This window comes from Chionomys nivalis, chromosome 16 (assembly GCF_950005125.1).
Source record: "Chionomys nivalis chromosome 16, mChiNiv1.1, whole genome shotgun sequence".
Taxonomy (NCBI): Eukaryota; Metazoa; Chordata; class Mammalia; order Rodentia; family Cricetidae; genus Chionomys; species Chionomys nivalis.
In genome coordinates, this window is record NC_080101.1 from 9,412,884 (window position 1) to 9,427,789 (window position 14,906).

The 14,906-nt window shown below is 42.2% G+C and overlaps 1 protein-coding gene across 4 annotated transcripts in view; it reads left to right on the plus strand.

Annotated features, from left to right (window-relative positions):
• Window positions 1-14,906, plus strand: part of Nsmaf (neutral sphingomyelinase activation associated factor) — a 62,010-nt gene that overhangs the window by 41,342 nt on the left and 5,762 nt on the right. The window contains exons 24-32 of one of the 4 annotated variants that reach the window (XR_009058430.1): window positions 2,607-2,674; window positions 3,391-3,458; window positions 3,866-3,989; window positions 6,286-6,369; window positions 11,373-11,523; window positions 12,573-12,675; window positions 12,790-12,899; window positions 13,733-14,231; window positions 14,335-14,504. Coding sequence is in view for 2 of the 4 variants with exons in the window: in XM_057791103.1 (XP_057647086.1) it covers window positions 2,607-2,674; window positions 3,391-3,458; window positions 3,866-3,989; window positions 6,286-6,369; window positions 11,373-11,523; window positions 12,573-12,675; window positions 12,790-12,899; window positions 13,733-13,827 (803 nt within the window). In the remaining 2 variants the exon portion in view is untranslated. Of the gene's footprint in view, window positions 1-2,606; window positions 2,675-3,390; window positions 3,459-3,865; window positions 3,990-6,285; window positions 6,370-11,372; window positions 11,524-12,572; window positions 12,676-12,789; window positions 12,900-13,732; window positions 14,303-14,334; window positions 14,785-14,906 lie in introns of those variants that run through there. The other 3 variants (XR_009058429.1, XM_057791103.1, XM_057791104.1) reach the window with 3 other exon arrangements.

Genomic DNA, 14,906 nt, shown 5'->3' on the forward strand with positions numbered 1-14,906 from the left:
TTTTTTTTGTAGGATATAACATGACATTGAATTCATATGTTGATAATGCACTGTGCCTTTTAGTAAGACTTAGAATTATATCTTAATGATCCGTTAGAGTTTGGCTGTGCTGATCTATAAGAACAGCAAAATTCATCTCTTGCTGCACACGTTTCCCTGGAGGTCTGTCTCCATCATTAATAGAAGTGTGCTTCAGGGTCAGGACAGCCAGCCTGACAAAGCTAGTGATTGTTGTTCATGAAGCTACTCTTCTTAGTCTTAGATGAGCACAGGAGACTGTAGTTTCCATCAGTCATGCTTATAAATGATGCTATGCAGCTAACCACATCCAGGGGATGAGTCGCTGCTCCCACATTCTGTTACTGTGGCCTGTGAACTGTAGCATTTCATTTTCCCTTGTTTGTGGAAAATAGAATTTTCCACAAAGTCTACAAAATGACTGTGTAGGAAAGGTTATATGCAGGACCCTACACTGAACATGTCAGGGTACCTACCGTGCTGCTCGGGAAGGAGGAAGCCATCTGTGTTCTGCCAAGATTTCTAGCCATTATGTTGACCCAGTAAGCAACCACCAAACACTTGTGTCTTTTAACAGAGCCCCTGGTGCAGTAGTTCTCAACCAGGGGGCCAGACGCCTTTAGGGTGAATGACCCTTCACGGCAGTCGCTTTCAGATATTCATGTTATGATTCAGTAGCAAAATTAGTTAGGAAGTAACAACAAAATAATTTTACAGTTGGGGGGTTACCACAACATGAGGAGCTGTATTAAGGGCCACAGCATTGGGAAGGTTGAGAACCACTGGGCTAGTGGTTCGTAGCATGGCTTGTCTGGCATGGCTTGTCAAATCTTCAAATCTCTGTACTCATGTGACTGTGTAAACCATGTGTTTTATGTTATGACCATCATGGTTGCAGATCTCTTCCTCCAGCTTACTAAGCTTCGTACCACTGCTTTGTGAATTTGCCAAGTAAAAAAGAAGATTTTTGTTAAAGTCAAACACTTGTATTTTTGGTTTAATTTAAATTTCTCCAGATTAGATTTTCATGATCGGTGTTACTGGTTTATATGCAGTCTAATATTGGTCTCACAGTTAAATCCCCCTCAGATGCACAGTGCACGTCAGTTTCATGGCTACCACCTAGAGCATCAACGCTCACTGCTGTCTTTACCTGACTAGTGCCGGGGGAGAATCTTTGGTTTGGAGAAAAGTGTCTTGGCTACTTTATGCCTCTGTAAAATGGTCAAATTGTCTTCGGTAGACTTTGTGGTGAGCTCACAGCACTGCCTAACGGGATCAAAAGCAAATTGGGAGGATGTTCCAAGATTAATGACACCCGGCAAAGAACAGTCAAGTGCTGTTGTGTTTGTTCACAAGCTAGCGATAAGGAAAGTCTTACTGAGGCTCCTGTTTATAAATTTTCATGAATTCTGTTGCCAAGAAAGTTTCACCGTAGAGAAGAAATGTATTAAAAGCTCATTCTGACGGGCTGCCGTGTTGGGTATTTAGGAAGTAGATTACGGCATGATAGAATATCTGTAGGAACATTAAGCTGTGCGTCTTGAGGGCTGGTTTTGGGTGCTGGAAATGGCATCCATGTCTTTGCTCCTATGGAGTGCTCTTTCACTGAGCCTCTGTTCTGGCTTTTTAACAGTCTTGTTGGTGAGCTTGCACAGTGTCTGTTAGTCAAGGAAATTAGTCATTTGGGTGTTTTCGTCCCTGCACTGCTGTTATTGTATAAGCGAGTGGTTCTCCCAGCCAGTGTACACACTTGATTGGCATCTGCTCCGCTGCAGACTCCAAGTCTTCAGCTGGCACATTTGCGGCTCCTGTCATTGTTCCATGCCCACTCCCTTTTAGTTTGTTATCTTCCACCCCGCCTTTCTTCTCAATGCCAGCTCTGCTCTGTCCAACAGTTTCATAAAACAGGACTGTGTGGGGCGGAGCTCAGGAATTTGAGTATATACAAAACATTTTCCTTCCTCAGTAAAAAGGAAAAATAACAAAAATAAAAGTACTTCTCATCTATAAATAATTCAGAAAAAGAATGTCACTCTTTAATTAGGCCATTCATTTAAAAAAATTACTTCTATTGCCAAAGTCTTTGTTTTCTTAAAATTAGGCCTGGAGAAATGGCTCAGTATGTAAAAGTATTACTCTTTAGAGAACAGGGGTTTGGTTCCCAGCACACATATGCTCGTTTACAACCAGTTAGCACTCCAGTTCCAGGGACTTTGGTACCCTCTTCTGGTCTGCACAGGCTGCAGGCATGCATGTGGTACACGTAAATGCATTTAGAAAACAAACATACACGCTCACACACCTGTACACTTTGGTTTCGATATTAAGGTCTCTGAGTCTCTCCACTGTAACTCCCCACACACTTGGAAATGTCAGTGGCAAACCAAGTCTGTGCTGGGATTGTACGGTTTCAACTGATCTTTCAGGAGTTATAGGTCCTAGGATCTTAATGTTGACAAGGTGTTCGCATACACTTAGTTTTCCATGGCATGACACTGACTTCTGCCCTTCGAGAGTAAGTAGGGTGGCTCTCCTTTGGCATCTGTGATGCTTAGGAAATGTTCCATCTCTGTTCTAATTCTTAGATTCCACTCTGAAGATGTTTTCTAAGGAATCCAAAATGCTACAAAGAAGCATATCATTTTCAAATATGGTAAGTTTATTTTACCAGAGTTATACTAAAACACATGGAGTCTAGGATGTAGTTCTGTGTTTGAGCATTTGCCTATCATATGTAAGGTCCTGGGTCCTGGATCTGGGGGTGGGAGAGAGGGAGGCTGGCAGGAAGGAATAAAGGAGGTCCAGTTTCTGCTTGTTTCTTTCTCATACTAGTGTGATTTCATTTTAAGGTACAATCTTGAATACCCAGAGAAATTCTCCTTAAAAAGTTTATCCCTCCTTTTAGCTATCAGAAAAGAAATATTTCTGTGCTACTTAAATAATTTAGGCACTTCTGATTACTTAGGGAAAATAAAACCAGTTATTAAAGAAATGTGCCTTATTTTTAATGTCAACACTCCAAGAGATTTTGAAATTCCCTTAAGAACTTTATATTTTCCTTAGTCGCATCTCTGCACTACACAGAGATAGGACTATCCTCCTACCACGATCCACTCGAGATCAGCAACGTCCCTCCAGCCCTGTGGGAGCCCAGGAAGCATCAGGCTGGGCCACAGTATTCCTGACAAATCTGAGCATTTAGGAGAAAACCATACATCTGGACTTGGTCACGCTGAGCCCTGGTAGCTATGAGGAAAGCCCCTATAGAAAGAGTCTGACATTGGTTTGGCAGGCATCCATAAGAGAGGTATACCAGTAAAGAATTTACTAATTATTGCAAGTCATTAATATCAAATCTTTGTATTTCAGGCTCTATCATCTTGTTTACTTTTGCCAGGAGACACCACTGTCATAAGTTCTTCGTGGGATAACAACGTGTATGTATCTGTGCCTGCTTCTTTGTAATTAATGCCACATGCCTAGCAGCTGCCTCCCGTATGAATATGAGGGATAAGAAGTCTCTACTAGAGGAAACATTTTAGACATGAGGACACTATCCACTATCACTGGGTTCAAATGCCATTATTTTAACGTAATAATTTCTCCAATTAGGATCTATTTTTTTCTGACTTTTAAACTCCAGTGAAATGTAGCTAAGACAGATTTGGAAGTAATCTAATTTCAAATTAAAATGTTGAATATTTTCCCTTACTAATATAAGAACAAGCAATTTGTAATTCGTAAACATTAGCAGTTTAGAAATAATATTTGTTTCTTCAATGTATGTTTAAAAATCTTAAAATTAAGCCTGGCTATTATTTTAATAGTTGTTGTTATCTTTTAGCTATTTTTATTCCATAGCATTCGGAAGACGTCAGGACACATTGATGGGACATGATGATGCTGTCAGCAAGATCTGTTGGCATAACGACAGGCTGTATTCTGCATCATGGGACTCTACCGTAAAGGTTTGTATATACTTTCTAACTGAAAATGTTTGATCATAAAATACGCAGCTTCCCTTCAATATGTTCAGACAGTATGTAATTGATATACAAGGATACATTATTATTGCATTTTCTTAAAGCCTATATACTGTGCATTTCTTGCAAATGTCTTTTTTATTCTCAGATACTTTTACACATGCATATAATGTGTCTGGATCGTATCCAACACAAACATCTGCTCCTTTTCACTCTCGCAATGCTCCCCTCCCACCTTCAACTCCTCCTCCTTTTTTAAACCTAGATTCCAGTTAGTGTTACCTGCAGGCAGAATGGGTGTGGGCCATCCACAGAGCTTGGGTAGCCTATCAGATGTCACACTCCTGAAGGAAAATGGCACCCCTACCCCAGAAAGTTGTCACTAACTGCTTAGCAGGGACAGAGCCTCGTGAGGCATCTCCTGTCAACCATAGAAGGTTGTGGACATCTCACGCAGGTAGGCACAGCTGATGGGAGTGCAGCAGCCATGTCCTACCCAGAAGACAGCTCATAGCACTCCTCCCATCCTGCAGACTCAGCACTGGGTGCTGTGTGAATACCCGTGAAGGACCGAGCAATCAGTAGTCACTTACGCTCAGCACTTTGACCAGTTAGGAGTGTCTGCATTTAATGTTTCTGACTGCAGGAAGCAGCTTCCCTGACCAAGGCTGAGAGCAGCACCCATCTATGGGTCTAAACATAAATAGGCAGCAGACTGTCAATGTGACTGTTCAGAAAACAGCAGTAATAGGCTTTCACCTAAGGCCCAGGACTTCCCCAGCCATAGGCCTTTGACCAGGTTTATAGGACAAGCCATGGATCCCTTCCCGTGGAGTAGGCTTCAGATCCAGTTGGGAAGCCATTATTGTACACAGTAGGTACATCAGTCTAATAACACGCAGGGTCCACTGTTGGACAAATCCGTTCATGATCCACCCTACCCAGTGGCTGGCCCTGAAAGCTCGCCACCAGGGAAGAAATTTTCAGCTAAGTTCCAGCTTGGTTTCTTATGTCCTTCAATACACATGTGTGTGTCTTCAATAATAGCGTCCCACTGTGTGCTGCTGCAGTGTGTTCACCTTCAATACACATGTGTGTGTCTTCAATAATAGCATCCCACTGTGTGCTGCTGCAGTGTGTTCACCTGCAATACACATGTGTCTTCAATAATAGCATCCCACTGTGTGCTGCTGCAGTGTGTTCACCTTCAATACACATGTGTGTGTCTTCAATAATAGCATCCCACTGTGTGCTGCTGCAGTGTGTTCACCTGCAATACACATGTGTGTCTTCAATAATAGCGTCCCACTGTGTGATGCTGCAGTGTGTTCACCTTCAATACGCATGTGTGTCTTCAATAATAGCGTCCCACTGTGTGCTGCTGCAGTGTGTTCACCTTCAATACGCATGTGTGTCTTCAATAATAGCGTCCCACTGTGTGCTGCTGCAGTGTGTTCACCTTCAATACGCATGTGCGTGTCTTCAATAATAGCGTCCCACTGTGTGCTGCTGCAGTGTGTTCACCTTCAATACGCATGTGTGTGTGTTCAATAATAGCGTCCCACTGTGTGCTGCTGCAGTGTGTTCCCCTTCAATACACATGTGCGTGTCTTCAATAATAGCGTCCCACTGTGTGCTGCTGCAGTGTGTTCACACAGACGTTTCTAGGTCTTCAGAAACAGAATTGGAGCCCTTGTTTGATGACACAGAATGGAGCCCTCCTGGTTGATCAGTTAATTCTAACAGTGCAAGTTAAGTTGAGAGATCATTGAAAGATCAGTGTGTTTCAGTGTGGAACATGCATCCGTGTGTTCTCGCTGTCTCTGTACTGCAGGGTCACCAGCTTTCTCTTCACATTCCCTTGTGCTTTTCCCATACAAGCCGCTCCAGTGCTCTTTCTGTACCTTAGGTTTGCAGATGGAGTCTGTGTACAGGAAAGAAACAAAACCATTGTTTCTTGCAGAGTTTGTCTGAATTTTGTAATTTTTTCTCCAGCCTTATAAGTTTCCTGTACATAATATCATTAGGGGTTTGGCCACCCACTTCCTGAAGCACCTGGACACTGCAGCACCTGTGCATCCAGCCTTCCCTTGATTCCCAGTGCTTATACAACACAGAGTGCCGTGTTCAAGGGACGGGTGTGACAGAGGCATGTGTCGACATGCGGGGAAGAAGCCCACAGGCTCCACGGGCAGGCATGCTGGATGGGAGTATCCTGCAAATGTGTGGAGAACTGTGTATCCAAGTTTAAAAATACCTCGTGTGGTGTGCTTTGTCCTAGGTGTGGTCCGGTGTTCCTGCAGAAATGCCAGGCACTAAAAGACACCAGTTTGACTTGCTGGCCGAGCTGGAACATGATGTCAGTGTGAGTCCCACAGCAAAGCTCTAGGTCCAGAGGGTGGGTGGGCAGTAAGTACTTGGATTTGTGTATGTTTTCTCCTTTGCTTTCGTTTGCACATTAGAGATGACAGGCTAGCTCTTTGGGTGATGCTGTTAGGTATTTGATTCCGCTTCCCTTGCCCCCTCTAGTTGGTTCCTTGGCACATTTACCTGAGAGAATTAGCAGAATTCTGTCCCAATTAATTTTCAAAATATCAGTTCTGAGGTGGGACCCATTATCTTCATGCTTTCTGACCTAGAAGGTGGAAGGGACCATCTGTTCTGGATATAACTATCCCAAAGCTGAGAAAACTGAGAGGTATCTGGGATGGCCAAGAATGCACAGCCTAGCAGCAGAGCCAAACTAGAACTTGTTACTGGTGGTTTATTGAGTCATGCTGCTATGTCTTAGACTATAGCTTCCAGTCCTGCATTTTCCAGCAGCTGTGAGTTGATGCTGCGTTTTCATGGTTTTCAGATATGAGGTTGAAGACTTTTAGTATGCAATTCAAGATGGTATTCAAATGGAGAGATCCTTCATTCCACAAAGCATCCATATACAGCCATGGCTCAGCCTGCTTCAAGTAGTTTGCCACCTCAGTATGATAGATTATTCATAGTTAATTTTTTTTTTTTTTGATTTTTCGAGACAGGGTTTCTCCGTAGCTTTTGGTTCCTGTCCTGGAACTAGCTCTTGTAGACCAGGCTGGCCTCAAACTCACAGAGATCCGCCTGCCTCTGCCTCCCTAGTGCTGGGATTAAAGGCGTGCACCACCACCGCCCAGCTTCAGAGTTAACTTTTAAAAATATGTTTTTAATTACAATAGAATTATATCACCTTCTTGCCTACATTTCCTCCCTAACACCCCTTGAGCCCCTACCAAGTGCCCTCACTCTCCAGGTAGTAGCCTTTTTCTTTTTCATTGCTAATATAGGTTTTATTATTATCTACACACATATGTATGTGTGTGTGTTCATTCTCCTCCTCCGAGCCGTCTCGTTGTGAGAGCCTCTCAGGTCGTCCCTTCTCTGCGTTAGCATGTCCCCTAATGCAGCACTGTTCCAGTCTGGTCTATGTCGCTGTTCCCGAGAGACCGCTTCACAGCTGCCTTCCTGGTAGTCTGACTCTTACACTCTTGCTGCCCTCTCTTCCTCTGTGGTCCTGGAGCCATGGACTCAGGAACCATAATGCAGATGTGACCAGAGGGGCTGGGCTTCCTACAATCTGTTAATCTCAGAATCATTGTGAGATACAGTTGTGGTTTTCTGTGCTGGTCTCTATTTGCTGTAAAGACGGGCTTCTTTCATGAGGAGTGGAATTAATGCTTATCTGTGGATATCAAAGTGGTAGTGAAGACCACTTTCTGAAGTCCGTGACCTCACTAGTCCCAAGAAGCTGGCTAATTTAGGAATGTACCGTGGATGCTTTTCCTCCTGTTAAATGGCCTTAAATCCAATTAGACAGCTGTTGGTTGCCGCTGATATCTGAGGGCCATTTATTGTGCCTATCATATCATGCTGGCAACTGGCTTGGTTCCTAGGTGTTACAGCTTGATAAGACTTTAGTTGCTTCCTTCCCTTAGCAACTTGCATAGTAATTTCTGGACCCAAGGAAGCTAGACGGCAGGAAAGAGGCTTTCAGGTCAGATCCAGCTCAAGTCATCCGAGTTCTGTGTCCTCAAGTATAATGTCTTCAGGAAGAAGGGCCTACCCTACCTTCAACCTGTGAGAGACACCAAGAACTCTATCAAGAGTCTGTATTGTTTGGGGAGTCATTTGGACTACCATGACCATGCAGTAGGCAATTTCTCATGCCCGGTACTGGAGCATTCATTAGTATATGATTCCTGTGGGGAGCATTGCTAGCCCAGGTGGCTTAACATACACTTATGTGCTGCATACAGTTTAATGTCAATATAGGTAATATGATTCCTTGAGGCATTATCAAACAGCTCTGTTGTTATTTGTCCCTCGTCTCCTCTTATGTATTGCCCCCTCCCCAGCTGGAGCCCCCTCGTCCATCCATTTCCCGTTTCGTCTGTGCCTGCTATTTTCCCACCTTGTGCCTTTATCCTTTCCTGGTCTACATGTTGTATATTCACATTTGGAGCTGGGGGCTGCAGATGATAAAGAATAGGTGGCATCTAAGCTTCCGCATCAGCATAATCTCTTCTAGGTCCATCTATTTACCTGAAAATTTCATTTTCATGTACAGCTGAATAGTATCATTGTGTATCAGTGTACTGCATTTTCAATATCAATTATCTGTTGGACATTCGGGTTGTTTCCGATTCCTGGCTGTTGTGAATAGGATAGTGGACATGGCTTAGCAAGTATCTGTGGAATAGGATGTTGAGTCCTTTGGGCATATGCCAAAGAGCTTGGTCACGTGTTTGATTCATTTCAGATTTTTGAGGGTTCTCCAGAGTGGCTGCACCTATGTGCGCTCCCACCACCAGTGAGTGGAGGTTCCTTTGTCTCAGCAAACTCTCAGCTTCTCTTGTCGGTTGTTTTGCTGACTTAGCTGAGATGACATCTCAAAGTCGTTTTCATTTTCATTTCCCTAATTGCTAAGGAGGATGAACACACTTTGAAGTATTTTTAGCTGTCTTAATTTCTTCTATTGAGAACTCTGTTTGGATACGTAGTCCATTTTTCAATTGGGTCATTCATTTCCTTGACTCTTTGATTTTTTTTTTTTGTTCCTTCTGTATTTAGGATATCAATCCCATCAGTATTCTCTCCCATCCTATGGGTTTCTTCTTCACCGGATTGATTGTTTCCTTAGCTGTATGAAAGTATTTTTTATTTTTTATGAGGTCTACTTGTCAATTGCTGGTCTTAATTCCTTGACAAATAGCTGTGTTATAAAGTCCTCCATTACACTTCCATCTTGCCGGTACTGCTATGTTGTCTCCTAGCAGCTTTAGCATCACATAGGATTTAAAATTGAGGCTTTTGATCCACCTGGATCTAATTTTTGTACAGTGCAATAGATATGGATGTAATTTCATTCTTCTGCATGTGGACATCCAATTTTGCCAGTACCATTTATAGAAGATGCCATCTTTTCTCCAGGGTATGTTTTTTGCCTTTATATCAATTAATCAGATGACAGTGGTTATGATTCATATTTGGGTCTTCTCCTTTATTGCATTGTTCTATGTGTCTATTTTTGTGCCAGTACCATGTTGTTTTATTACAAGTCTCTTCCTTATTATTTTTTCTCAGGATTGCTTTAGCTACCTGGAGTCTTTTCTGACTCCACTTGAATTTTAGTTAGTTTTTTTGTTTGTTTTTTCTTTTGTTGTGTAGAATGTTGTAGATATTTTGATGGAATTGAATATGTAAATTGCTTTGGTAAGATGGTCATTTTCACAATACTGATCTGTGCACATGGGATGTCTTTTCATTTTGTAGTCTTTCTCAAACATTCTTCAGAGGTTTGAAGTTTTCACTGTAGATCAATCCTTGGTTAGGTCTTTCCAAAGGTATTTGATGTGTTGATGCTCTTTTAGTGGAAGTGTGCCCATGTTTCTTGATGTATAGAAAGGCTACTTATTTGTGTAAGTTGATTTTTCTATCCTGTCACTTTTCTAAAATTGTTGCTTGTTTCTCAAAGTTTTTTGAAATTGTTTTTATGATGCTATACGTTTTCTCCATTCCCCTCTTCCTCCCCTCTCCCCTTCTACTCTCTTCTATAACCCCATGCTTCCAATTTACTCAGGAGATCTTGTCTTTTTCTCCTTCCTATAGAGTTCCATGTATGTCTCTCTTAGGGTCTCCTTTGTTGTTTAGGTTCTCTGGGGCTGTGGACTGTAGACCGGTTTTTCTTTGCTTTATGTCTAAAAAGCCACTTATGAGTGAGTGCATACTATAATGGTTACATAGGAAACATGGGATTATTTCAAAGGTTTGCTCTGTGTCCCAGCATCATGTCTGTTTTAAAGTCGATCCCATGTGTGATTGAGAGAAATTTATTTGATATTTTGGTAAAATATTCTGTAGATATGTTAGGACCATGTTAGGGAAACTAATATTTAATTCTGAGGTTTCTCTTTTTTCTTTTTTTGTACAAATGACCTATCTTATTGAGAAGGTGGGTTGTTAAAATTGTCTACTATTATTGTTACTGCATTAATCTGTGTCTTTAATTCTGTTAGTATGCTTCTAATAAAATGGGGGCACATCAGAGTTTGGTGTATATATGTCTAGTATTGCGACAGTTTCCTGGCTACTTGATCCCTTGATTAGAATGAATTGCCTTTCATTGTCTCATGACTAGTTTTAGTGTGAAATCTACTTTGTCACAGATTAAGGACTGCAAGCCATGTGCTTCTTTATCCCATCACTTGAAATACTTTTTCCATCCTTTCATTTTAAGGAAATGGTGCCTATCTTTCAAACTGGCTTTTTGTAGACAATAAACAATGTTTTTTTTAATCCATTAATATTTGGATGTGTAGATTATAGTCAGTTTGATTTTGTTTTTCTGGTTTGTGTTCTCAGTTGCTTATCATTAAATTAGGATTCATTGATTTCTTTCTAGTCACTTGGCTGCATTTATTCCTCTCCTTAGATAGAGTATTGCTCCCAGTAATCTGTTTAGAATACTTTTTGTTTTTTTTCTTTTTGGATTTTTTTTCAGGCTGTTTGAACCATGGAAAGTATTTTTCTTTCAACTGCGGCAGACCCTTGCTGGATACAGTAGTCTTGTAGGAGACTGTTTTAGACCATTTGAAAACAGCCTTACTACGACTCCCTATATTATTTCATATACTTGTATTTTCCTAGCATATTTAGAATTTTACTTCACTTTAAAATAAAAGGTCATTTGATGAGATACTACTAGAATATAATATAATCATAATAGTTGTGCTACTGCACAGTAAAGTTTAATTTTTAATCCTTGTAGTACATATTTTAAGAAGCCTGAAAAAGCAGTGAATGAGGAATCTGAGCAACTTATTTATCACTGTTTCTTCTTAGGTCGATACCATCAATTTAAATACTGTAAGCACACTGTTAGTTTCTGGCACCAAAGAAGGTGTGGTGAATATTTGGGACCTCACTACGGCCACCTTATTACACCAAATTTCATGCCATTCAGGGACAGTGTGTGATGCTGCTTTTAGCCCAGGTAAGTATTATCCTTTTCAGTACACAACACATCAGCTCAGCTAGAACGCTGAAATTAAAACTCCTTACTAACAAGAGACTCTGTCAAAGACCTGTGGACAGGTCCCTGCATAATTCCAGGCATGACCCCGGAAGCATGTCTGCTACCTGCTCTCCTTGTGTTCACCATGCTACCATACAGCTGTGCTGAAGGAGTCATGAAGCTTAACAGTATTTGCATAACTGTTGTGCTTAATGGAAAGAATGGTTTTAACCACAAGAGTCTTTGAGAAATGTTACTAAATAGATAATACATTAGTTAATGGGAAGAGTCTAAGACAAGGAATGAAGCAGAACCCACACTTTCCTCATTTCTAAGAACGAGGGATAAACAGAGCCAACTATTAAGAGTAAGTTTCCAAGTTCTGTTGCCTATGGGATAAACGGAAGGCCTGGTCTATCCCCAGAAATGAAGTAGTGTTCAGCTGGTGAGCTGGTAAGAACCCAGACCCTACTATGTGTAAACACTAGCCACAAGAGACAAAACTGTCTGGCTTTGCATGACCCTGTAACCGCATATGCCTAGACAGAAAAGTACCTTTGTGGCATGCAAAACTGTTATGCTTCTGATAATAGAGATACAGATCAAAAAGGCAATGGCTTCCAGTGGGAGAGTTGGGAGACAGAAGGGGAAAGAAGGAACAAACATAATTATTATAACCTTTTTTTTTTTTTTTTTTTTTTGATTTTCTAGACAGGGTTTCTCCGTAGCTTTTGGTTCCTGTCCTGGAACTCGCTCTTCTAGACCAGGCTGGCCTAAAACTCACAGGGATCTGCCTGCCTCTGCCTCCCGAGTGCTGGGATTAAAGGCGTGTGCAACCACCGCCCGGCTTATTGTAATCATTTTTAGAAACTTAGGAAGATTGACTGACTGTAAACTATTCATACAAACCATTGAAACTGTATAGATAAAGACAGACTTAAAGGAAATGAAGTAGGCAGCAGATTCAGAAGCCAAGCCTGAGTGATCAGACCTGCTTTCTGAAGCAGCTCCTTGTGTCTTTATGACAGATAGTCGCCACGTCCTCAGCACGGGAGTAGACGGCTGTCTAAATGTGATTGATGTGCAGACGGGCATGCTCATCTCGTCCATGGCCTCGGAGGAGCCACAGAGGTACAGCTGCTGAGCGCTGGCATTTGCAGTATGTTCGTGATCATCCATCTGGTCATGTCTGACCAGGGTCACGTGCTTGCTTTATGGTGGACTGTCTCCCAATCATGCTTGCAGGTGCTTCGTCTGGGATGGAAATTCTGTCTTATCTGGAAGTCGGTCTGGTGAGCTGCTTGTTTGGGACCTCCTTGGAGCAAAAATCAGTGAGCGGATACAGGGCCACACAGGTGAGGAGAGCGACTGTCTCTGACTCAGGCAGACGCCATGTGCGCTCTGGGAGAACATCCCCTTGTACGTTCTGACTGGCCAGTGGTTGCCTTTCAGGTTCCTTAAGATTTATATTTATTTTAGCCTCTGAAAAAAATCTTTACTACCATTTAGAGAATAAAAACCATGGCAAAGCTATACAACTGATAGCAAAAGACAATGGAAAAATAAACTGCCATGGGAACTGAGGCGTCTTCCTGCCTCCTGGTGTCAGGCTGTAATCCCTACCTTCCAGTCTCGGGGGTGTTCACCAGTCACGGGCATGCTCATTGATTTTACTGGAAGCATTATGTGGAGAGAATTGCACAACACACACAACCATGTAGAGCTCTCTGCTCTCTCCCTTTTCAGCTGCAGACTCTGGGAGACTCAGTGTAGGCTGAGTCATTTGCAGGGCTGTTTTCACCATTACAACTCCCACTGTGAGACGGACCTGCCTACCTTCACTCTCTTTTCTTCTCATTTCATGTGCTTTATTTCTTCTTAGATATTTATCTTAAATTATGTAGCTATGTTTTCAATGGAATAAGCATAAATCTGCAGATCAGGCTGCCATTTCCCTTCCCATAGGTCTCTTGACTTTTCTTATAGTATTTGCAAGGTGTGTGTTGGCATCAATCATTCTGCTTTTAGACTCATACTGAAATGGTTTCATTCCTCTCAAGTTCCAGAAGTGCGTGTTTTAAACTCATAGATAGTTTTTATTATAGAAAGACAGGTACGGTGACTGCTTCCTCTCTAAGCGTCCCCGTGTCTGCCCTGGGCCACATGCACCCTCACTAATGTCTTGCAGGTGCCGTGACATGCATATGGATGAACGAGCAGTGCAGCAGCATCATCACGGGAGGGGAAGACAGACAGATTATGTTCTGGAAACTGCAGTATTAAGTGCCTTTTCCTCTCTGTTGAGTTCACGTCTATTTACTGTGAACTGGTGGATGTGCAATGACAGTACTTTACTACATGAAGAATGTGTGGTTTCAGCTTCCTAAATCATCCATTAAGGCAGATAAATATGTGGCGGTGTTAGGGGCAAGAACATTCTTCTGAAGACAGGACTGTCACCTGTGAAGGTCACAAGACTGTACCGGGTGGCAGAGGACAAGAACTCCCCATCCAACTGAGGAAACCGCAGGCAGTGCTGGCCAGCCCAGCCCAGTTCTCCAGGAGAGGAGGGGCCTCTGACCCAAGTGCCCAGTTGTCTCCAGGGCCTTCAGTGTGTTTTCATGGATTGCTGCCTTCTGCAGTGCTGTGTGCCCAGATTCTAAGAATCTGGGGGAGGAATATACTGTGTATAGTAACGGTTTATATTTCATTACGCTACTAAATGTTCATCTTTTCTACATTAAATTTTTTTCTGTAATGAAAGCACCCTTCCTTTTCTTATTTAAACAGTTTAAGAATCACAGCCAAGCGGTGGTGGCTCACGCCTTTAATCCCAGCACTCAGGAGGCAGAGAAAGGTGGCTCTCTGTGAGTTCGAGACCAGCCTGGTCTACAAGAGCTAGTTCCAGGACAGGCTCCAAAGCCACACAGAAACCCTGTCTCAAAAATCATAAATAAGTCGTAAGTATTACTCCTACAAAACTGTACTTAGTAACAAATATAACTTGTTTCATTTCTTTTGGGCTTATCATCAGGACCGAGTCCAGAACACAAGGTTGATAAACGGGGAATGTCAATGTCCAACAAGGTAAGTTATATAGCAATAGCAATGGTTTTCTTTTTATTTCATCTCTGAACAGCAAACATATGATCACAAATTTTCTGAACTGTTGAGAGTACTGTTATAGTCTAGAGACTTAAAGTCAGTTTTAAGCATCACTGAATACATGTCGGTGGTCTCTGGTTTTACTGGGGATGCAGAAGCCTCACCAGGTTCCCTCATCACCCACAACTAGGGTACAGGGTGAACGGGGGCCACAGGCCTGGTCATCTAGAGGTCCCGAGCAAGTGTATTTCCAGACA